Below are 25504 nucleotides of genomic sequence, written 5' to 3'. Positions count from 1 at the left end.
TATAGTGAATGGCATAATACTGTAAATAAGCAGACCACTGAGAGTGTTTCTGTTCCTTGTCTGGCAATAGTGAATCATGATCTTGTCTTAACTGCCACAAAGTAATTTGTATTGGGAATGTGCAGTTATTGAAGAAAAACCAAAGTGTCTTTTGCTCTTCTCAGTACAATCCTGAAAAATTGTAGCCAACCACTCCATCCTCACCAACGCTACTCTCCTCACACCATTCAGTGCTGGTATGAAGCAAGCAACAGGGAAAGATGGCCCTTATTGCTTTTAATCAGCATTTTCAATATTTTCAGTCTCAAATCGAGGAAAAAGGTACAATGTAACACTGCAGGGCATTCATTTCTCTGTTCTATTGGTTCTATAAGTCAATAACATCACATTAAATCCCCAGTGAATCTACCAAAAGAGCAATATCATATTTATTTGTTTTATTAACTTGTGAGACAAGGATGTTGCTGGCTTGTTAACATTTATTGCCTGTCCCTAGCTGCCTTTGACTGAGTGGCTCGCCAGGCCACTTCAAACAGCAGCTGAGATTCAACTATAATGCTGTGGGTCTGGGGTCACATGTAAGACAAATTGGGTGACAACGCCAGGTTTCCTTCCCTGAAGGGTGCAACTGAGCCCATGAAAAGGTGTGCCTTATTTTATGTATAAGTGCTCAGAACATTATCCAAGGCCACTTCATGTGATATCATTCAACACATTATCATTGAAGACATCAAATAGGAATGATGATGATAAATAATCCTATTTCAATTTTCTAAAAAGGGAGAGAGGCTTACTAAGTCTCTATCTACTCTTAGAGGCCTGGGAGCTAGAGTTCTCCCTCAGTACTGCACTCCAGTGTCACTTGTGATTTGTATACTGGAGTGGGACTTCAATCTGGCACAAGATGCTGAAGAGGTGCGAGTGCTACCAGTTGAGCCTGATTCCAGACCTACAAGTTGACAGCTAACTGTGAAGTGGCCTTGCAAGCCATTCAGCTGTTTTTCATTTGTTCACAATTGCCCTCGGGGTGGTGTGGTGCGATGCCTTCTGAATTGCTGCAGACCTCAGGCTGTCAGGACCCCACAATGCTGTCAGGAATAGGTTATTAATCCAACATTAACTTTTTGATGTTTCCCAATAAAATCAAACAGCACAAGAACTATCCAAACCACGGGATAAATCAACGCAAGCAAGGTGAGTGGAAATGATGATGATCTATTCAAGTTGGACTAATCAATGGTAACGGTAGAGTAAAGGATTAAGATTTAACTTGCAAATAGAAAAGATGTGTCAGGAGTAATAGAAAAAAAAACACTTCTTTTCTCTAAGGTGCGGCAGTTCAAACACAAGGAATATATTTTATGGTGAAAGGAGAAAGATTTTGAAAGGACATGAGGGTTAACCTTTTTCCACAGAGAATAGTTAGTCTGTGGAATAAAATTTCAGAGGAAGTGGTGGATATGGACACAGTTACAATGTTTAAAAGACATTTGGATAAATACATGAATAGGAAAGGTTTGGAGCAATATCGGCCATACACAGGCAGGTGGGACTAGTTTAGTTTGGGAACATGGTCAGTGTGGACTACTTGGACCAAATGGTCTGTTTCCATGCTGTATGACACTATGACTCTATACACTTTTGCAGATAAAATCCAATATTTAGCCTTGTATGCTCTAGAATTTCAAGTTTCTTCATGTTAACCATGTGAAACATAACAAATAACTGTGTTTACGCAGTGAGGTCAAGGTCAAAAATGTTTTGAAACCCAAACACTGCATTATTCTCTAGTTTCCTCTGGGTATAACAATATTCCACAATTTTATCAATAAAAAGACAACCTGTTCTCCAGCATCACCATGGGAGTAAAATGCAGTCTGCTGTCTTCTGACGACAGTGTGGGTCACTAAAGTAGCTGAATCACAAATAAAACTTTAACAGCCATGCAGATCAACTAAGTTCCTCAATCTGTTCGAGACTCAGTAAAACTCTCCTTCTTGTTGATGAATTCAATCATCATTATGTCAAATACCTTCAAATCAGATAAAATTCAATTCACCAGACTCTGCATTCTCCAAGGCAAGTTAATGGTCCTTTATTCATTCATGGATTCAGAGTCAACCACATTGCTGTGGGTCTGGAGTCACATGTAGGCCAGACCAGGTAAGGATGGCAGTTTCCTTCCCTGAGGTCTTTAGTGAACCAGATGGGTTTTTCCGAAAATCAACAGTGGATTCATGGTTGTCAACAGATTCTTAAATCCACATATTTTTACTGAATTCAAATTTCACCATGTGCCGTGGCGGGATTCAAACTCAGGTGCCCAGAATGTTATCTGGGTTCTGGATGTGAGTTTGCTCGCTGAGCTGGAAGGTTCGTTTTCAGACATTTCATCACCATTCTAGGTAACATCATCAGTGAGCCTCCGACGAAGCGCTGGTGTTATGTCCCGCTTTCTATTTATCTGGTTAGGTTTCCTTGGGTTGGTGATGTCATTTCCTGCATTGGTGATGTCACTTCCTGTTCTTTTTCTCAGGGGATGATAGATTGGCTCCAAATCAATGTGTTTGTTGATGGAGTTCCGGTTGGAATGCCACGCTTCTAGGAATTCTCATGCGTGTCTCTGTTTGGCTTGTCCTAGGATGGATGTGTTGTCCCAATCAAAGTGGTGTCCTTCCTTATCTGTATGTAAGGATACGAGTGATAGTGGGTCATGTCGTTTTGTGGCTAGTTGATGTTCATTTCCTCTAATTTGTTTTGTTTAGTGATGACAAAGGTGTCATCCACATAGCAGACCCAAAGTTTGGGTTGGATGATTGGCAGAGCTGTTTGTTCGAGTCTCTGCATTACTGCCTCTGCTAAGAACCCTGATATCGGAGATCCCATGGGTGTACCGTTGGTTTGTTTGTAGGTTTTGTTATTGAAAGTGAAGTGGGTGGTGGGGCATAGGTCCACTAGCTTGATGTTGTCCTTGCTGATGAGGTTGGTGTGTCTGGTGTATGTGTCTTCGGTTCTTCTAATAGTGTAGTCAGTGTTTCTTTGGCCAGGTTGATGTTGATTTCTGAGCCCGTTTTGTATGTTTGTTTGGGTTTGGACAAACGCTACATTGGACAAACAGGCAGAAAGCTAGCCACCAGGATACATGAACATCAACTAGCCACAAAACGACATGACCCACTATCACTCGTATCCTTACACTTAGATGAGGAAGGACACCACTTTGATTGGGACAACACATCCATCCTAGGACAAGCCAAACAGAGACACGCTCGAGAATTCCTAGAAGCATGGCATTCCAACCGGAACTCCATGACCAAACACATTGATTTGAAGCCAATCTATCATCCCCTGAGAAAAAGAACAGGAAGTGACATCACCAATGCAGGAAATGACATCACCAACCCAAGGAAACATAACCAGATAAATAGAAAGCGGGACATAACACCAGTGCTTCGTCGGAGGCTCACTGATGATGTTACCTAGAATGGTGACGAAACGTCTGAAATCGAACCTTCCAGCTCAGCGAGCAAACTCACATCCAGAACCTCAACCTGAGCTACAAATCTTCTCAAAACTCGCTATGTTATCTGGGTTTCTGGATTAACAGTCCAGCGATATCACCACTAGGCCATTGCCTCCCCTATAGTGCTGGCAGTATTCTGCCATTTCTCTACTTGTACAGCAGAACTCTAAACACAGATGTTTGGTATGAATGTAGTCGTCCTTTACTCTTTTCTGTGCTGTTTGCAACATGCTGTGCTGTATAGCTCTGTATAATATGGCTTACATCACCTGTTGCTTCTCTTGTGGACCAGTCTATAAAATATATTCTGAATGGTAGAGAATTTTGCAAGCTACATTATTTTAAAATTCATTGTTGAGAAATTGGCATTCCCTGACACCTTATTGCCTATTGTTAAGAGGGGGTGAGTTGATCTTCCTCTTGAACTGCTGCAGTAATTTTTCAAATTACTGAGTGGTTTGCTCGACCATTTCCGACTCTGTTTCACACTGCTGTGGCTCTGGAGTTACATGCATATTTAACAATCTCGGGTGGCACGTTTCCTTCCCTTAAAAACACTGATGATCCATTTGGGTTTCATGACAATTGGAAGGATCACAAGAAAAGCATCAAACTCAAGCTTTTGATCACTGCATTCGAAGTATTACTCATTATTTTCCTTATCACACTGTGTACTATAGCTGATAGAAAATAATTTGTCCCAACCATTCTGTCAACAAGGAAGGAATAGATATTGTTCTGTGGACCACTGATTTATTACTGTTTGTTTTGCATTACTGCTGAAAGCCAATTTAACCTCCATTAAGTTCACTCACGCTGACCACTGTAATAATATGAAACTACACAGGCTAGAAGATCTCAAATTCAATCAAATTGCTCTTGCTGCTGGTTGGGGTGTTGTTACAAGTGCAGCCATTGTATTGTGCAGGGGATGAACAAAAATCTACTTGGGCTTCCACTTCTGATCTTTACCCAGTAATCCGCAATGGAAACTGCATGTAGTAGAATCACAATCTTAACAAATCTTCACTTTTATGTTCAGCAAGGTCAAACCACTTGTAATAGGTACTAGACAGGTTGCAGTTTACTGTGAGAGTGCAAACTTTCCTTAGTATTGGTACTGAAGTTTCAGCTTAGATTGGGTGTTCAAACTGACACCAATCGGCACTGAGAATTAATAATTAACCACCAAAATTTGACTGGACCAGAAAGTAGGCAAATATGATGTATATCAGTCAGGTTTCATAACTGCACCATCAAGCCTGGAACACCACTGCCCATGTACTTATTGACCATGTAACTCTCACACACACAATGCATTCCATTTCACGGGTGCAACAGTGTGGCATATTTTTAAGAACAGTGTACACAAATAACAGAACTTAGCCAGCCTAACTGAACCTCATTAATAAACGTCACTCAGGAAGCTAGCACCGTGAAATAAGTCAGTGCTGAGTACTGACTTGGTCACTACTGGTTCTAATCATCTATAGGACCATTGATAATCCAATTATACACACCGTAGTAAGGGTCCGATTTAAACAGTCTGTCAATAGTGTAAAACAAGTACTGGTGCTGTATTGATGTTCTGCCACTAACGCACAGAATAAGTCTATAGCTTTGTCATATTTACAATCCTGCTAAAGACATCTAGAGATTAAAGATTATTATTATACCAACTCTGATTCATTTAAATCATCAGATTGCATTTCTGAAAATTGAACTCAAACTTTTCAATTGCCATTCATAGATAAAAATCAGATTATTAAGTAATGTTTTATCCTATTGATGTAAGCATGATAAAATATGAATTAATTTAATTACTCTGCATGAAAGAACAGATTTTCTGATTAACTGATGCTGTGGTTACAAGTTCAACTGAATGGCCCAACACACTCCCCACTTGCATACAAGTCACAGCCAAAAAAAAGCCTCATCTATACAACAGAGCAAAACTCCAAACTTCTCAGGAATGTATAAAGCAAAATTTAACACTGAACTATTTGTGAAGATACTTAGGTTGATGACAAAATGCTTGGTCAAGGCGGTAGAATCTAAGGAGCATTTTAAAGGAGAAGATACAGAGGTAGAGAGTTCTGCAGAGGGAAGACCAAAGCTTAGGGTTTAGGAACTAAAGGCACATGTACCAATGGTAGAGCACTGGAAAATCAACAACACCTGTATCTAAAGGAGCCAGATTTTAAAAATAGCTTAATTGTAATAATATCTTAAAAGGAAATGGTGGGTATACACGCAATTATTCCATGCTACAATAAATGCACCATAGTTTGAAGGCTAGTTTTCACTGTCAATAATGCTTTTGCCTTTTGTTCAACAGAGTTAGTCATGGGTAAATGATCTCAAGGGAAGTGAGGGAAAACTGGCTAGGGAAGAAGATTCTAGATGACACCACACTGGGTCTCATGGCGGGTTGAGACAAAAAGTCAGCCTGAACAGCATTAATACATTAGGCCACCTTACCTCCCAACTAAGGACAGTTTAGCTGCAGAGATTTGGGAGAGGTGAAGAGGAGTCCATAAATTACAATTAGTAAAGAGAGCTTCTTCAAAAAAAAGTTCTGTCATTAATAAATATGGTTAATTAGCATTTACACAGGCATTCTCAAACTAATACAAACGGTAAGATTTTCTACTTAATGTAGCAAAAGGTCCACAGCTTAATCCAACAAAATGCAACTTCCACGACATATATGAGTGATGCCAACTATCTGCAACTGACTACTCAACATTTTTCTGACAACTTTAAATCAGTAAGTCAACATCAGCCATAATTGCATTTAATTTACCACTGCTTTGAACATTTTACACACAGATTTCAGTAAGCGCGACCTAGTGCAAAGCACTTGCAGGTGCTATAACTTTGAGAGATAAATCAAACCACTGTCAAACTAATTTGCTGGTCAGCAAGAAAGAACTAAGCAATCTGCTTTATGATTTATTGCAATAATCGAAACACAAAATATATTTATTACCCATCTGCACCTTTAATGCATACGAGGACTTTGTGGAGAAGGACAACACAAATCTTCTCTACTCACTCATTTCTTCCTGCACTATAAAGATCTTTCCACTAATAAAGCAATATTTATTGATGTTAATGAAAAACCCAAGTGAACAGACAGGAACCCCATGGGCCATGAGCTTCTGAGGAAAAAAATATCAATTTTTCCTTACCTTACCCATACTTCATTACCCTCTTCACTAGCTTTGCAGTCCACACAACTTTAGGTTCATTTTCTTTTACCCAAGTGGAAGCCCCTCTGCCTTACCCTCTTTAAAACAGGTAGATTCCCCCTCGATAACTGCACTTTACATCCATCAAGATTCTTTCATTAATAAAACCTCACAAATCAATTTGAACCGAGAGTCATGTGCTGGGAAGTAGGTGACAATGTGATATTCAGAATCACTGAAGGAGAGTCACAGTGGAGTTGAAAAGACTGTTTCTCTCAATGCAGACACAGCCAGGCCAGTTGAGCTTCTTCAGCATTCTCAGTATTTCTTCCAGAATTTCTTGTCTATCACCTTGTTCTCAAAGATGCCATATAAAGTTATCATGTCATGTGGGTAAACGTTGTATCTATAATAGCACACTTTAACACTGATCCCATTCTCGTGAAAATTACAAATTCAATAATTACCAGTGTGCTTTTAACACATACTCAGAGTGACTGACAGGTACCCTGCCAACCTGCAAAGTTCTTTATCCCATGCTCACAAGCAGAGCACTTTAAAGGAACAGAAGTTACCTTCCTGTCAAGACAGTCAGTTTGTCTAGAACTTGGATGACTTTAAGAATCCCACCAGTCTTTTAAGGTTGGATGCTTCAGACTTGCATGTCCAAACTTTTCCATTCGTCAAAGCTCTCAAAGAGCAAAGTTTACTGTGAATGAATTTTAATTGCTTAACGATTAGTGAATGTGACATTGCAAGGGGAAAGATATGCCTTAGCAGCACAGAAAAGCAATGTATATCAAATGAGATGATCCTCCTTTCCTTAAGAAGACAATAAATCATCTGATTTATGGCAAAAGAAAACTGGAAATCTAGAATATCCTGCACACATCCATTCTGTTCAAAAATAAATCGCTTGTTCTGATCTGGCTCAAAGAACTTAAAAACATTGTCCAATCTAGAAACTTCTTCATGAAGAACAATTTAGTCTGGATTTCCATGGAGTCAGGGAGATTCCTTGGAAAGGTAAAAATGGTGGCAGGGACACAATTCAAGATTTACCATCTAATGCCCAGAATTTCCAATATTCACCAATACTTTTTAAGGGAGTCAGAGATAATGGGAACTGCAGACGCTGGAGAATCCAAGATAACAAAGTGTGAAGCTGGATGAACACAGCAGGCCAAGCAGCATCTTAGGAGCACAAAAACCGACGTTTCGGGCCTAGACCCTTCATCAGAAAAAGGGGATGGGGAGAGGATTCTGAAATAAATAGGGAGATCGGGGGAGGCGGACTGAAGATGGATAGAGGAGAAGATAGGTGGAGAGGAGAGTATGGGTGGGGAGGTAGGGAGAGGATAGGTCAGTCCGGGAAGGACGGACAGGTCAAGGGGGCGGGATGAGGTTAGTAGGTAGGAAATGGAGGTGCCTCTTGAGGTGGGAGAAGGGGATAGGTGAGAGGAAGAACAGGCTAGGCAGGCGGGGATGAGCTGGGCTGGGTTTGGGATGCAGTGGGGGGAGGGGAGATTTTGAAGCTGGTGAAATCCACATTGATACCATTGGGCTGCAGGGTTTCCAAGTGGGATATGTGTTGCTGTTCCTGCAACCTTCCGGTGGCATTAGTATGGCACTGCAGGAGGCCCACCTCCCAGTCGCGAACCATTTCAACTCCCCTTTGTGTTCTTTAGACAACATGTCCATCCTGGACCTCCTGCAGTGCCATAATGATGCCACCCGAAGGTTGCAGGAACAGCAACTCATATTCCGCTTGGGAACCCTGCAGCCCAATGGTATCAATGTGGATTTCACCAGTTTCAAAATCTCCCCTCCCCCCACTGCATCCCAAACCCAGCCCAGCTCATCCCCGCCTGCCTAGCCTGTTCTTCCTCTCACCTATCCCCTCCTCCAACCTCAAGCTGCACCTCCATTTCCTTCCTACTAACCTCATCCCGCCCCCTTGACTTGTCCGTCCTTCCCGGACTGACCTAACCCCTCCCTACCTCCCCACCCATACTCTCCTCTCCACCTATCTTCTCCTCTATCCATCGTCAGTCCACCTCCGCCTCTCTCCCTATTTATTTCAGAAACCTCTGCCCATCCCCTTTTTCTGATGAAGGGTCTAGGCCCGAAACGTCAGTTTTTGTGCTCCTAAGATGCTGCTTGGCCTGCTGTGTTCATCTAGTTTCACACTTTGTTATCTTTTTAAGGGAGTTGACTGGTTTGGATTCTAAGCCCAAAACCTGTGCTCCCAACCTACCTGGTTCCAGAACAGGGATAGGCATGTCCTTGTACTCTGCAACTTTCATGGAGTTCAGTCAGTTTTTCAAAGAGTCAAGAATGTATACTAAGTCTAGGCTAAAAAATCTCACATCTAATGGCGTTGAAATGGCTGAACTCTAGGAAAAACTTTGTTCGATTAGCAGCTCAGGTTTTCGATCTCTTTCAGTCAATTGTGCAATGTTTGTTTACACCAGATAAAGCGGTTTCCAGTGCTTGCAGTTTTTGTTGTTGATACTTTAAACAGTCTTGATGGCTGACACTTTTGGCCAACAGAGAAAGATTTTTTGAAAGGAAATGGAAATTTTACGAATTAAGTTTTAAAGATTTTAAAATACAAATCATTGTGACTATAGGGTTAACCAGTTCGATAAAGAGGGAGAATGGGACTGGAAGCAACATAGCTGAGCATGAGCAATGGGTGTGTGGGGTGTTTGCGTGTCTATGTTTATGTAGGGCAAAAGGACCTTACAATTTTTATTCAAAATGACATGAAGTCCCACAGTACCTAGGTGGATCTTTTAAATGTCCCCCATGGCTGCCTCCTAAATCTTTCCTGGATTAGTTGATCCAACTGCACATCACCCAACTAAGTAATGGAATTCTCCACCTTGCAGGCATTTTCTCCCTAGGCAGGCAGGCTAACCCAGGAAGATTACTAACTTCAGTTACCCATGCCAAAAATCTGGCCGTTAATTTCTAATTAGCTCATAAAAAGGATAAAAATTGAGCTTTGTAGCATCAAGTTGTGTGAATGTCACTTTTAAACTTAACCTGAACAAGGCTGACAATCAGTATGTTTCTGAAATAAAATTTTCCACATTTTCAGGATGCAGTCAACATACCAGCTATTTTTCTTTCCTCAACTAAGTTGGAATTCTTTTATTAAATAATCAGTGGTTAACTGGAAAACTTCACAAGTTTCAGAAACAATCTGGATAAGCTCTTAACTACAAATGGAATTTGGGATCATTGCAAATTCATCTGGTTATAATGCGGATTGGTGGACCAAGGGTTTTCCTCAGCCAGAAATTGTTTTTTTTGCCAAAGCAGAGAACGCAGCACACATACATACCCATGGTTTTTTAAAAATTAGTTTAGCTGCGTAGCATGCTTTGTGACATCACTGATATCTATATTGCTATTTGCAACACATTTGTCAATCACTACATAACACATGGAAACATGCAAATTATGGTAGGTTATTCAATCAATCCATCGTACATCGAATTTAAGCAGTACACTCATCACTGAAATAGGCCATTCTGTCCATCAACTCCATGCCAAACAGAAAGCCCCGACACCTTCTCTTCCTCACACTTGATACTTCTGTTCTTTTCTCATTTGTTAACATAGATATTAACATAGAACATTACAGCACAGTACAGGCCCTTCAGCCCTCCATGTTGTGCCGACCTGTCATACCAATCTCAAGCCCATCTAACCTACACTATTCCATGTACGTCCATATGCTTGTCCAATGACGACTTAAATGTACCTAAAGTTGGCGAATCTACTACCATTGCAGGCAAAGCGTTCCATTCCCTTACTACTCTCTGAGTAAAGAAACTACCTCTGACATCTGTCCTATATCATGCACCCCTCAATTTAAAGCTATGCCCCCACGTGCTCGCCGTCACCATCCTAGGAAAAAGGCTCTCCCTATCCACCCCGACTAACCCTCTGATTATTTTATATGTTTCAATTAAGTCACCTCTCAACCTTCTTCTCTCGAATGAAAACAGCCTCAAGTCCCTCAGCCTTTCCTCGTAAGACCTTCCCTCCATACCAGGCAACATCCGAGTAAATCTCCTCTGCACCCTTTCCAAAGCTTCCACATCCTTCTGCTAATTCAGTGACCAGAACTGTACACAATACTCCAAATGCGGCCACACCAGCGTTTTGTACAGCTGTAGCATAGCCTCTTGGTTCCGGAACTCGATGCCTCTATTAATAAAAGCAAAACACTATATGCCTTCTTTACAGCCCTGTCAACCTGGGTGGCAACTTTCAAGGATCTGTGTACATGGTCACTGAGATCTCTCTGCTCATCTACACTACCAAGAATCTTACCATTAGCCCTGTACTTTGCCTTCTGGTTACTCCTACCAAAGTGCAACACCTCACACTTGTCTGCATTAAACTCCATTTTCCACCTCTCAGCCCAGCTCTGCAGCTTATCTATGTCTCTCTGCAATCTACAGCATCCTTCGTCACTATCCACAACTCCACCGGCCTTAGTGTCGTCTGCAAATTTATTAACCCATCCTTCTACGCCCTCATCCAGGTCATTTACAAAAATGACAAATAGCAGTGGACCCAACACCGACCCTTGCGGTCCACCACTAGTAACTGGTCTCCAGGATGAACATTTCCCATCAACTACCACCCTCTGCCTTCTTTCAGCAAGCCAATTTCCGATCCAAACTGCTATATCTCCCACAATTCCTCCACATTTTGTACAATAGCCTATTGTGGGGAACCTTATCGAACGCCTTGCTGAAATCCATATACACCACATCAACCGGTTTACTCTTATCTACCTGTTTGGTCACCTTCTCAAAGAACTCAGTAAGGTTTGTGAGGCACGACCTTCCCTTCACAAAACCGTGCTGACTATCCCTAATCAATTTATACTTTTCTAGATGATTATAAATCCTATCCCTTATTACCTTTTCCAACACTTTACCAACAACTTTAAGGCTCACTGGTCTATAATTTGTGTGTTTATCCAGCCTTCGCCTTAAATGTTTCAATACTGTTCACATCAATCATTCCCTGTGCTGATGAGTGCCATATTCTTGATACATTTTAGCTAAACAGGTTTCTCCTGATTTTCCTAGGAGCACAAACACTGATGTTTCGGGCCTAGGCCCTTCATCAGAAAAGCTTTTCTGATGAAGGGTCTAGGCCCGAAACGTCAGCTTTTGTGCTCCTGAGATGCTGCTTGGCCTGCTGTGTTCATCCAGCCCCACACTTTGTTATCTTGGATTCTCCAGCATCTGCAGTTCCCATTATCTCCTGATTTTCCTGTTGGATTTTAGTAGCTATCTTCTATTTATGGCCTCACGTTCTTAGATTCTTGCACAGGTGGAAATATCTTCTCCATAACTATCTGATCAAACCCCTCCATTTTCTTAGTGACTTCAATCAAGGTACATCTGTCAATATTCTAAAGGAGAAAGGTTAATATTGAAGGTGTATGTGGAATTATGATGGTGCTGAGCTTTTACCTCCATGTCATACCAGAGTTGGTCTTGTAGCTTCTAAATGGAATCTTCATATCAATTTACCTCAGAGTAGATTTTAACACAGTCGGGAGAATTAAAGATTTGGGCTTCAATATGCACACACACACACACACACACACACACACACACACACACACACACACACACACACACACACACACACAAACACGCAGACACACAAACACGCAGACACACACACACACACAGACACACACACACACACACACACCCATCTAAGTGTCTGGATGTTTACATTATGCAAAACTGTATGAATATCAAAAACCAAAATACTCACCTCCGCCCCCTCCCATTAGTGAAGAATTTGCTGTAAACAAAAGAGAAAATAAGAGTTAACAATATATGCTCATCTTAGTCGTAGCATAATTCAATTCTCACTATCCATAAACACAGGCTGAGGCCCAAATTCAAATTATGATAAACACATTGGATCTAATCACTGAATTCTAATGCATAAATTTTCATTGGGCCAAACTATCTCCCATTAAATAGAATTCTAGCAGTCCAAAGCACTTTCAATTACATAGCACACTACATAAAAGAAAGACTTGCATTTATATCTCGCCTATGAGAATCTCAAGACGTGCAGAAGCACTCGACAATCATTGAAGTATTTTTGAAGTAGGTGCTTTCTGACAGAGAAGGGAAGCAAACCTGACTTCAAACTACCATGAAATATTCTCACAGAATTCCTCAGGCTACTGTTACATCCACTCACAACTTTTAATCAAAGACTTAGACAGAAGAAAGCTCATCTTGCAAATGAACAACCCCAAACACAATGTCATGGGAAGCACAATCAAATATATATAAATATATATATATTCCCATTGGGTGAGAAGCTAAGATGAAAACATGTTTTTATATAATTAGCCTTTTGAAACATCTTACACTCACATTTACTTCTAGATTTATATTTGCCAATGAAGGAATGTATACCCTATCCCCACTTTTCCATTGATCAGTCAAACAAAGACACTAGTAGATCCCTAAAAGCAGCACTGTGCACTTGTGCGATCCCACCACAGCACATATTAGATGGTAGGATGCCTGCTGGCTCCCGTGATCATCAAACCGCTGAGCTTCTGGCTCTGTCTTCTCGAAGCTAAGTGTAAATGGAGTCTTGTGGTTGGGTGTACATGGACAGAATGCAGCCCAACAGGTAATGAGAGATTTGTCTCAATAACAAGTGAGAGATTTATTGAAACAAATTGACCATTTTTCTCTCATAAAGATTATTATTTTCATATAAAAGAAGATTTATCTCTTACACATCAGGATGTTCCAAAGCACTTGTTAGCCAGAACGTTTGACCTATTGCAATGTTGGAAATGGCAACCAATTTTTACACAGAAAACGGATAAGGATCAGTTGATAACACAGTGTGAAACGGAGGAACACAGCAGGCCAGGCAGCGTCAGCGGAGCAGGAAAGTTGATGTTTCGGGTCCTGACCCGAAATGTCAACTTTCCTGCTCCTCTGATGCTGTCTGGCCTGCTGTGTTCCTCCAGCTTCACACTGTGTTATCTCTGACTCCAGCATCTGCTGCTCTTACTATCTCTAATGATCAGTAGACATGTCTTATGATATTGTTTAAGGGCTAACCCCTTGTTCTTTTTCAAATAGACCCACTGGAACTTTGCATCCATCAATTGGATCGATGGGGCCTCAGTTTAAATTCTCATCCAAAAGACAGTGCTGGCCTTTCACGATACTGCACGGAAGTATCAGCCAATATTTTTGTGCTGAAGTCTGTAAACATGCTGATGAAGAAACCAAGCCCAGTTTCAATTTGCTATTCTGCACAAAATTGACCCTCTTTTTCATTCCTTTTTAAACCATACAGAGCTTCACTCTGCCAGCTTCTCTTTTAGCAGCCTACACACGTCCAAACAAATGAAGCATTTCCATTCTCATTATGTTGCTTACAAGTAGCTATTTAAGTCTAATCCACACTGCATTATTTGAAATTCAATGTTTCTTCCCGATTTCAACAGTATATCTGAAACCTTCTCCTTCTAGTATTTAATTTAGTCTCATCTATTTTCTTTGCAGTCCCAAGTTCCAGCTCTACATATCTGCACAGATGTGATACATGCTTCATGCTGAACTATTATTGTCTTAGAGGCCTTAGCGAATCGTTTTACACAAAAATTCCACTAAAAATCCTTGGTCTGCTAAAAATATCAATTTGATCAATTTTTCTGTACAAAGTCAAGACTTTTGTGTGGAGGGGTTGTACAGATAGTATCAATAATATGGCTTCTTATTTTTCGGTGTATTTGACTGTGGACTAAAATGAGAAAAGAACATCTTTAAAGAGCAAAGATTGTTGGTGGATTACATCAATTTCTGTATAACAAGTACCCTGACACTCATTGTAAATGTTGTTTACATAGCTGCTGTTTCAAGCAGTAGGGGAAGATTTACAAAGGAACTGGAGCTAGGGGTGTATATCAAAGGAATTTCAGCCAGTAGCTGATTCGTCTGTGGATTCATGACCAGTTATGCATGACAAAGGATTCCGACCAGCACAACTACTGTGATTTACTCCCCGGTTGCTGTACAGCTTGGTGCAATGAATGAGGTAGGGCGGATGCATCAGATTGCTGTAAAGTATCTCAGTCCTCTGCAGTAAAAACTTCTTTAAACCTGAAGAAAATAAAATGTGAGGCTGGATGAACACAGCAGGCCAAGCAGCATCTCAGGAGCACAAAAGCTGACGTTTCGGGCCTAGACCCTTCATCAGAGAGGGGGATGGGGAGAGGGAACTGGAATAAATAGGGAGAGAGGGGGAGGCGGACCGAAGATGGAGAGTAAAGAAGATAGGTGGAGAGAGTATAGGTGGGGAGGTAGGGAGGGGATAGGTCAGTTCAGGGAAGACGGACAGGTCAAGGAGGTGGGATGAGGTTAGTAGGTAGATGGGGGTGCGGCTTGGGGTGGGAGGAAGGGATGGGTGAGAGGAAGAACCGGTTAGGGAGGCAGAGACAGGTTGGACTGGTTTTGGGATGCAGTGGGTGGGGGGGAAGAGCTGGGCTGGTTGTGTGGTGCAGTGGGGGGAGGGGACAAACTGGGCTGGTTTAGGGATGCAGTTGGGGAAGGGGAGATTTTGAAACTGGTGAAGTCCACATTGATACCATTAGGCTGCAGGGTTCCCAGGCGGAATATGAGTTGCTGTTCCTGCAACCTTCGGGTGGCATCATTGTGGCACTGCAGGAGGCCCATGATGGACATGTCATCTAAAGAATGGGAGGGGGAGTGGAAATGGTTTGCGACTGGGAGGTGCAGTTGTTTGTTGCGAACTGAGCAGAGGTGTTCTGCAAAGCGGTCTCCAAGCCTCCGCTTGGTTTCCCCAATGTAGAGGAAGCCACACCGGGTACAGTGGATGCAGTATACCACATTGGCAGATGTGCAGGTGAACCTCTGCTTAATGTGGAATGTCATCTTGGGGCCTGGGATAGGGGTGAGGGAGGAGGTGTGGGGGCAAGTGTAGCATTTCCTGCGGTTGCAGGGGAAGGTGCCGGGTGTGGTGGGGTTGGAGGGCAGTGTGGAGCGAACAAGGGAGTCACGGAGAGAGTGGTCTCTCCGGAAAGCAGACAGGGGTGGGGATGGAAAAATGTCTTGGGTGGTGGGGTCGGATTGTAAATGGCGAAAGTGTCGGAGGATGATGCGTTGTATCCGGAGGTTGGTAGGGTGGTGTGTGAGAACGAGGGGGATCCTCTTTGGGCGGTTTTGGCGGGGGCGGGGTGTGAGGGATGTGTTGCGGGAAATACGGGAGACGCGGTCAAGGGCGTTCTCGATCACTGTGGGGGCAAAGTTGCGGTCCTTGAAGAACTTGGACATCTGGGATGTGCGGGAGTGGAATGTCTTATCATGGGAGCAGATGCGGCGGAGGCGGAGTAATTGGGAATAGGGGATGGAATTTTTGCAGGAGGGTGGGTGGGAGGAGGTGTATTCTAGGTAGCTGTGGGAGTCGGTGGGCTTGAAATGGACATCAGTTACAAGCTGGTTGCCTGAGATGGAGACTGAGAGGTCCAGGAAGGTGAGGGATGTGTTGGAGATGGCCCAGGTGAACTGAAGGTTGGGGTGGAAGGTGTTGGTGAAGTGGATGAAATGTTCGAGCTCCTCTGGGGAGCAAGAGACGGCGCCGATGCAGTCATCAATGTACCGGAGGAAGAGGTGGGGTTTGGGGCCTGTGTAGGTGCGGAGGAGGGACTGTTCCACGTAACCTACAAAGAGGCAGGCATAGCTGGGGCCCATGCGGGTGCCTATGGCCACCCCCTTAGTCTGTAGGAAGTGGGAGGAGTCAAAAGAGAAGTTGTTGAGGGTGAGGACGAGTTCAGCTAGGCGGATGAGGGTGTCGGTGGAGGGGGACTGGTCGGGCCTGCGGGACAGGAAGAAGCGGACGGCCTTGAGGCCATCTGCATGCGGAATGCAGGTGTATAGGGACTGGATGGCCTCAAGGCCCTCCGCTTCTTCCTGTCCCGCAGGCCCGACCAGTCCCCCTCCACCTACACCCTCATCCGCCTAGCTGAACTCGTCCTCACCATCAACAACTTCTCTTTTGACTCCTCCCACTTCCTACAGACTAAGGGGGTGGCCATGGGCACCCGCATGGGCCCCAGTTATGCCTGCCTCTTTGTAGGTTACGTGGAACAGTCCCTCTTCCGCACCTACACAGGCCCCAAACCCGACCTCTTCCTCCGGTACATTGATGACTGTATCGGCGCCGCCTCTTGCTCCCCAGAGGAGCTCGAACATTTCATCCACTTCACCAACACCTTCCACCCCAACCTTCAGTTCACCTGGGCCATCTCCAACACATCCCTCACCTTCCTGGACCTCTCAGTCTCCATCTCAGGCAACCAGCTTGTAACTGATGTCCATTTCAAGCCCACCGACTCCCACAGCAACCTAGAATACACCTCCTCCCACCCACCCTCCTGCAAAAATTCCATCCCCTATTCCCAATTCCTCCGCCTCCGCCGCATCTGCTCCCACGATAAGACATTCCACTCCCGCACATCCCAGATGTCCAGGTTCTTCAAGGACCGCAACTTTCCCCCCACAGTGATCGAGAACGCCCTTGACCGCGTCTCCCGTATTTCCCGCAACACATCCCTCACACCCCGCCCCTGCCCCCGCCACAACCGGCCAAAGAGGATCCCCCTCGTTCTCACACAACACCCCACCAATCTCCGGATACAACGCATCATCCTCCGACACTTCCGCCATTTACAATCCGACCCCACCACCCAAGACATTTTTCCATCCCCACCCCTGTCTGCTTTCCGGAGAGACCACTCTCTCCGTGACTCCCTTGTTCGCTCCACACTGCCCTCCAACCCCACCACACCCGGCACCTTCCCCTGCAACCACAGGAAATGCTACACTTGCCCCCACACCTCCTCCCTCACCCCTATCCCAGGCCCCAAGATGACATTCCACATTAAGCAGAGGTTCACCTGCACATCTGCCAATGTGGTATACTGCATCCACTGTACCCGGTGTGGCTTCCTCTACATTGGGGAAACCAAGCGGAGGCTTGGAGACCGCTTTGCAGAACACCTCTGCTCAGTTCGCAACAAACAACTGCACCTCCCAGTCGCAAACCATTTCCACTCCCCCTCCCATTCTTTAGATGACATGTCCATCATGGGCCTCCTGCAGTGCCACAATGGTGCCACCCGAAGGTTGCAGGAACAGCAACTCATATTCCGCCTGGGAACCCTGCAGCCTAATGGTATCAATGTGGACTTCACCAGTTTCAAAATCTCCCCTTCCCCAACTGCATCCCTAAACCAGCCCAGTTCGTCCCCTCCCCCCATTGCACCACACAACCAGCCCAGCTCTTCCCCCCCACCCACTGCATCCCAAAACCAGTCCAACCTGTCTCTGCCTCCCTAACCGGTTCTTCCTCTCACCCATCCCTTCCTCCCACCCCAAGCCACACCCCCATCTACCTACTAACCTCATCCCACCTCCTTGACCTGTCCGTCTTCCCTGAACTGACCTATCCCCTCCGTACCTCCCCACCTATACTCTCTCCACCTATCTTCTTTACTCTCCATCTTCGGTCCGCCTCCCCCTCTCTCCCTATTTATTCCAGTTCCCTCTCCCCATCCCCCTCTCTAATGAAGGGTCTAGGCCCGAAACGTCAGCTTTTGTGCTCCTGAGATGCTGCTTGGCCTGCTGTGTTCATCCAGCCTCACATTTTATTATCTTGGAATTCTCCAGCATCTGCAGTTCCCATTATCTCTTAAACCTGAAGAATACCAGTTTAGTTTTCTTTCAGCATTTGCTGTAAAATGAGACTTTTAAGTAATAAGTCAGAGATTTTCATATATATAAATCAGTGACCTGGTGCTTCCTGCAATCAAGTGATAGCACCTGCAAAGGGAAGATTAAGAAACAGCATTATGATCAGCACAAGAACCACCTCAGCAAATTCTGTGAATAGTAATTATTGTATTAGTGATAATGGGAACTGCAGATGCGGGAGAATCCAAGATAACAAAGTGTGAAGCTGGAGAAACACAGCAGGCCAAGCAGCATCTCAGGAGCACAAAAGCTGACGTTTCAGGCCTAGACCCTTCATTAGAGAGGGTCTTCATTTCTGATGAAGGGTCTAGGCCCGAAACATTAGCTTTTGTGCTCCTGAGATTTTGCTTGGCCTGCTGTGTTCCTCCAGCTTCACACTTTGTTATCTTATAATAGTAATTATTGAACTGCTTTCCCTTTTACCCTTCACCTATAACAACCACATTTCTTTTCCTACCTGTGCCTGCACATGTTTATATAGAAATTAAGTATAAGTGGGTTAGAGTTTTGACAAGTGGAGTTATAGGCCAATGGCTCATAATTATTTATCTGCAGCTTGAGTCTATTTATTGGTAATAAATAGTTGTTTCTGCACTTAACAAGAATGTTCCCTATGCTTTCTGTCAACCTGTGTCAGCAAGCCAGGTAAATTGAGGAATTCTGCAGGTCTTGATATCCAGCAGATTACCCAAGCATCCTTTTTGTTCCTCAACTCTAACTGAATTGATTCTGTTCTTGAACCCCCTGAAACGTTCTCTCTCTCCAGCACTGCAATGCTCTGCTGGACCAATACTGTCACCCCTCGCTCCTTTCCTTCCTTTATTATCTTTTTTGAGCACATTGTACCCAGGAATATTGAACATCCAGTCTTGCCTTTCCTTGATCCAAGTCTCAAACATAGCATCATATTTCTACGTGGTAATGTGTGCCTATAACTCCTCGTTCTTAATTACTATATTCTGAACATTCCTGTACATGCATTGTAACCCTGATTTAGGCTTTATTTCTTTCTTTCTTACTCCAACTTCACTCAGTGATTTGCTTTTCCCCATGTTATTTCCAGCTGTATCCACAAGTATTTTCTGAACCCTAGCATTTTTATCAATGCATCTCTCTTGGTGCCCACACCCATGCCGAGTTACTTTTCAGCAATCCCAACAGCACTAGCACAATACGCTACAAGGAACTCACTCCCAGCTCTGGGCAGATACCAAATTCCCTAGAGCCAGTCCCAGTGTCACAGGAATCTAAAGCCCTGCCTCTTGCATCATCTTTCCAGTCATGTATTCATCTGACTTACCCTCCTATTTCCATACAGCAGATAGCACTGGGAATAATCTGAAGATCATTACATTTGAGATCCTGCTCGTTAATCTTGTACCTAACTCCCTAAATCCTGATTACTGGACTGCCTAAATCATTGGTACCAAAGTGGATCATGACCTCTGGCCATTCACTTAACTCTATGATATCCTTGGCCTGAGCACTAAGGAGGCAACACACCATGATGGAGCAATGTTGATGGTCACAGACACAGTCTGTTTCCTGAGCTTATGATTCCCGTACATCATCACTCCTCCTAGGCCTCCATTTTTATTTAACTCATTCACAGGATGAGGGTGCCACCAGCTAGGCCAGCATTTATTGTCCATCCCTAAATGTTAAGAGTCAACCACTTTGCTGTGGGTCTGGAGTCACATGCAGGCTGGACAGGCAAGGATGGCAGCTTCCTTTCTAAAGGTTAATAAGGAATGAACCTGCGGCCATCATTAGACAATTAGTTCCAGATTTTTATTAAATTCAAATGCCACCATCTGACGATATTCAAACTCGGAACTACAGAATATGAGCCCTAGATTAACAGTCCAGCAATAATACCATTTGGCCATTACTTGCTCTTATTTGTCCTATGCTGCCTCCTCTCTTGCTACTGGTTTGAAGCTGCAGCCCTAATTCCTTGATGCTGAGCCTCATTGTATCCTCTACTACATTCTACTCTTGCTGCTGTGGTGAAGCTGAATTCATAGGCCTCTGTTCTTTCACATTAATTTAAACTCTGTTGCTTTCTCTTGCTACCATGTTGAAGCTGAATTGCTAGGACCATTATCAACACAGTAGGGTTACTTTAATCAGTCAACCAGCAATGCTGAAATTCCCGTTCGAACCAATTTCTTCTAAAAAGAGATTAATCCCCCAAATATTCAATACAAATAAGTAAAGGAAAATATTCAACTTAAGACTTTTATTGATACAAAAAATAATCAAATTTTACATTCAGTTACACAATGGAAATGTTTTCTGAAGCAGTTTGGTGCAACACCAACTGAAGAACAGACTTAGGAGAGCGAGAAGGGGGTACGAAAAAGCCTTGGCGGGTAGGATTAAGTATAGAACACCTTGGGGTTTTCTTTATGTGAGGAACAAGAGGATGGCCAGAGTGAGGGTACGGCCAATCGGGGATAGTGGAGGGAACTTCTGCATGGAGTTAGAGGAGGTAGAAGAAGTCCTTAATGAACACTTTGTTTCAGTATTCACCAGTGAAAGGGACCTTGACGTTTATGAGGACAGTATGAAACAGGTTGATATTCTCGAACGGGCTGATGTTATGAAGGAGGATGTACTAGAAATTTTGAAAAATATGAGGATAGATAAGTCCCCTGGGCCAGACAGGACATACTCAAGGTTTCTACGGGAAGCAAGGGAAGAGATTGCTGCCCCTTTGGCGATGATCTTTGTGCCCTCACTGTCTACTAGTGTAGTACCAGATGATTGGAGGGTGGAAAATGTCATTCCCTTCTTCAAGAAAGGGAATAGGGATAATCCTGGAAATTACAGACCAGTCAGTCTTACTTCTGTGATGGGCAAATTATTGGAGAGGATTCTGTGAGATAGTTCTGAAGGCGACAAACAACAGGGTACACAAACATAAACTGGCTACAAAAAGACATGACCAATACACACGATCTCAATCCACATGGACAGGGACAACCACCAATTCGACTGGGACAACACCAAGATCCTGGGACAGGCTAGAAAGAGACAAGCACGAGAATTCCTGGAAGCCCGGCACTCCACAAAGCATTCTATTAATAAACACATAGAACTTGACCCCATATACACCCCACTATGAAAGAAAACTGGAAGTGAGACAATCCAGCTCAACGGACTCTAAAGTTAAAAAACCAGGTGGGAAAACACATCGATGCTTCATCAGAGGCTGCACTGAGGATGTTACCCAGCAGGGTAACGAAACATCTGCGAAACAACAAACCAGCTCAGCGAGCCAACCAACCTCAACACCCACAACCCGAGCTACAAATCTACTTCAAAACCTATTAGAGATAGTATTTATTATTATTTGGAAAAGTACAGCTTGATTAGAAACAGTCAGCATGGTTTTGTGAGGGGCAGGTCATGCCTCACAGGCCTCATTGAATTCTTTGAGGATGTGACAAAACACATTGAAGAAGGTAGAGCAATGAATGTGCAGTGTATGGATTTTAGCAAGACATCTGATAAGATTCCACATGGTAGGCTCAATCAGAAAGTAAGGAGGCATGGGATCCAGGGAGATTTGGCTGTCTGGATATAGAATTAGCTGTCCAATAGAACACAGAAGGTGGTAGTAGATGGAAAGTATTCAGCCTGGAGGTCGGTGACCAGTGGTGTTCTGCAGGGATCTGTTCTGGGACCTCTGCTCTTTGTGATCTTTATAAATGACTTGGATGAGGAAGTGGAAGGGGGGGGTGGGTTAGTACGTTTGCCCATGACACGAAAGTTGGTGGAGTTGTGGACAGTGTGGACGGCTGTTGTAGGTTGCAACAGGCCATTGATAGGATGCAGAGCTGGGCAAAGAAGTGGCAGATGGAATTCAACCTGGAAGAGTGTGAAGTGATTCATTTTGGAAGGTCGAATTTGAAGGCAGATTACAGGGTAAATGGCAGGTTTAAGAGCCACAAGGTTATGCTGCAACTCTATAAAACCCTGGTTAGACCACACTTGAAATACTGTACTCAGTTCTGGTCACCTCAGTACAGGAAGAATGTGGAAGCTTTACAGAGGGTGCAGAGGAGATTCAACAGGATACTGCCTGGACTGGAGGGCAGGTTTTATGAGCAAAGGTTGAGGGAGCTAGGACTTTTCTCATTGGAGCAAAGAAGTATAAGAGGTGACTTGATAGAGGTGTACAACATGATGAGAGGCCTATGTAGAGTGGATAGCCAGAGACTTTCTCCGAGGGTGGAAGTGACTACTAAGAGGGAGCATAATTTTAAAGTGATTGGATGAAGCTATAGGGGAGATGTCAGAGCTAGATACTTACACAGAGAGTGGTGGGCACGTGGAATGCTCTGCCAGCAATGATAGTGAAGTCAGATACATTAGGGACATTTAAGTGACTCTTGGATAGGCACATGGATGATAGCAAAATGTAGGGTATGCAGGGTAGTTTGATCTTCGAGTGGGATAATAGGTTAGCACAAAACCTTCAGACGAAGGGCCTGTACTGTGCTGTACTGTGCTATGTTCTACAATCTGCAGGAATGTACCACTGCCACTTTCTGCTCACCACCATTGTACAGGAACATACCCACTGCTAATTTCAGCTCACCACGCTTGTACAGGAATGTGCCCACTGCCACTTTCTGCTCACCACACTTGTACAGGAACGTACCCACTGCCACTTTCTGTTGTCCGACGAACATTTACTTGTCCCTATAGTGCCCATGTCAAAACGTGCAGTGTCCTTTGACAAATGTTTCATTCAGCCAGATTTCTTGGTTCAGATTAGTATTAGCGAGGTACACCTTCAAATTTCAACAACTTTGTCTGTATTACTTTTTTTCTTTTGATCAGACACTGCAGCATCTCCAGCATCGTACATGGTAATTAACAAAATAACAGCTCCTGCTAATTCTCCACAGCAATAGCACATTGTCTCTACATCTCAAGAAGGTAGTATCCCTTGAGTCAGAAGGCCAAGCTTGAAGTTCCACCTGTTCTAGAGGTTTGTAACAACATCTCTGAATAGATTGACTGGAGAAATATACAAAAAGATCTAGGGGGTGGGGTCGCTTTTGCGGAATATGGATAATGTCCCTGTGTACAAGTCTCATCTGCTCCCTAGGTATGTAATTACATCTCAGAACAGGTTAATTTTAAAAAATTCAAAGAGGATTTACAGAGGAAAAACCTAAAAGATGAACAGAAAAGGGACACAGACAGCAAAGGATGGGAGAAAGGGGAAGAGACAGCTTTTAGGATGATAAGGTATTTAATTTAATGTCAGGTAGCTGCCACAAGGTCACCAAGCTGGCTAAGTGGCAGAAAGAGAACTAGTCACTGAAGAATATGGTGTGCTTTATGTGAGAAGAAAATCTAAAATTATTCTGTTTGTAAATGAACAGAATACACATATTAAATTGTGTTTTTCTAATTTTAATTACAGAGTTTCTACTAGAACAAGTAAAAGTAATAACAAATGGTCAGTAATCTATTATATTTTTGAGGAGTAGGCAGTACATTAGTAACCATATTGTCAGGTTCTGAACAATTCAGTCTAAGAAGCTGCCAATGTTTTTTGTTTCTTTTGCATTAAAACCTATTAATTGTTGTGAATGCTGCCTGGTCAGGAATGTCTATTTTAAATAATACTTCCTTTGCAGTGCACAAGTGCTGATTCAAGGCAATGGAAAAATGCCCTAATTTGTATGACATGTAGAAAGACACACACAAAGACTCTAAAACAGTAACAGGATGTAGACATTGCTGGCTAAGCCAGCATTTCTTGGTAATCCCTAATTGCCCTAGACAAGATGGAGTTGAGCTGCTTTTTTGAACGGCTGCCATCCATGTGGTACACCCACAGTGCAGCTAGGAAGGATGTTCCACAATTCTGAGTCAGCAACATTGAAGGAACAGCTGCTGAACTGCCAGATCAAGACGGTATATAGCTTGGAGGGGAGTCTGCACGTGGTGGTAATCCCATGGCATTCAATGCTCTTATCCTCAGTGAAAGAGGTTGTAGGTTGCAGGTATTATCAAAGTTGATGAATTACTGCACTCCATCATTTATATAGTATACTTTACTGTCACGTCAATGGTGAAGGCAGTTAATATTGAAGGTCGTGAATGGGAGGACAATCAAGTAGACGCTTATTTCCTGGATAATGTTCTTCCTCTACAATGTAGTTGGAGCTGTATTCATCCAGGCAGGCACAATATACCGGAAATATATTAATTAGAAAGAGTAGGCAACTTGAATCCCCATTGTTCATTAAAATCATGGCTGATCTGATAATTTCACATTCTTATCTATCCTTGGAAGTCCTTCACTCACTTCCTCATCAAAAATCTATTTTCCTCTGCCTTAAAAACATTCAAGTACTCGGTTTCCACTTCCTTTCAAGCAAAAGAAATTCCAAGGGCTCACAACTCTCCGTGAGAGAAACAAAATCTCCTTTTCTCTGTCTTAAACAGAGCTTTTAATTATGAAGGAGAAACCTTGGGTGTAGATTCTCCCACATGAGAAACATCCTTTCCAAATGCACCTTGTCAAGTTCTATCATGATCTTACATTGCTTCTATCAAGCTGCCTGTTAATCTTCGAAACACCAGTGGATATCAGCCTAACATTCAGCCTTTCCTTTAAGCTAACCCACCCATTTTAGGTGCAAGTTTCGTAAACCTTCTCTTTACTGTTGCCAGGGCATTTGTACTCTTCTTTAAATAAAATGGCCAATACTGTAAATAATACTTCAATAATGGTCTTACCAATGCTCTGTATAACTGAAATATAATTTCCCTAACTTTTGTATCCAATTCTCCTTCCCCACAATAAATTGGAACATTCTGCTAGGTTTCCTAATTATTTGCTATCTTTGCATACTATCCTCTCACACTCTGTACACCAGGACATCCAG

General features: G+C 43.2%; 1 protein-coding gene across 7 annotated transcripts in view; it reads right to left on the bottom strand.

The window, feature by feature from the left end:
- LOC125449368 (macro domain-containing protein CT2219-like) overlaps positions 1-25504 on the bottom strand; it is a 987510-nt gene that overhangs the window by 597547 nt on the left and 364459 nt on the right. For all 7 annotated transcript variants that reach the window (XR_009443130.1, XM_059641690.1, XM_059641688.1 and 4 more), the window contains exon 4: positions 12541-12570. Coding sequence is in view for 6 of the 7 variants with exons in the window: in XM_059641690.1 (XP_059497673.1) it covers positions 12541-12570 (30 nt within the window). In the remaining variant the exon portion in view is untranslated. The remainder of the gene's footprint in view (positions 1-12540; positions 12571-25504) is intronic.

This window comes from Stegostoma tigrinum, chromosome 42 (assembly GCF_030684315.1).
Source record: "Stegostoma tigrinum isolate sSteTig4 chromosome 42, sSteTig4.hap1, whole genome shotgun sequence".
Lineage (NCBI taxonomy): Eukaryota > Metazoa > Chordata > Chondrichthyes > Orectolobiformes > Stegostomatidae > Stegostoma > Stegostoma tigrinum.
Note: the sequence above shows the minus strand (reverse complement) of the source record. Positions and strands in the feature narration are given on the sequence as shown.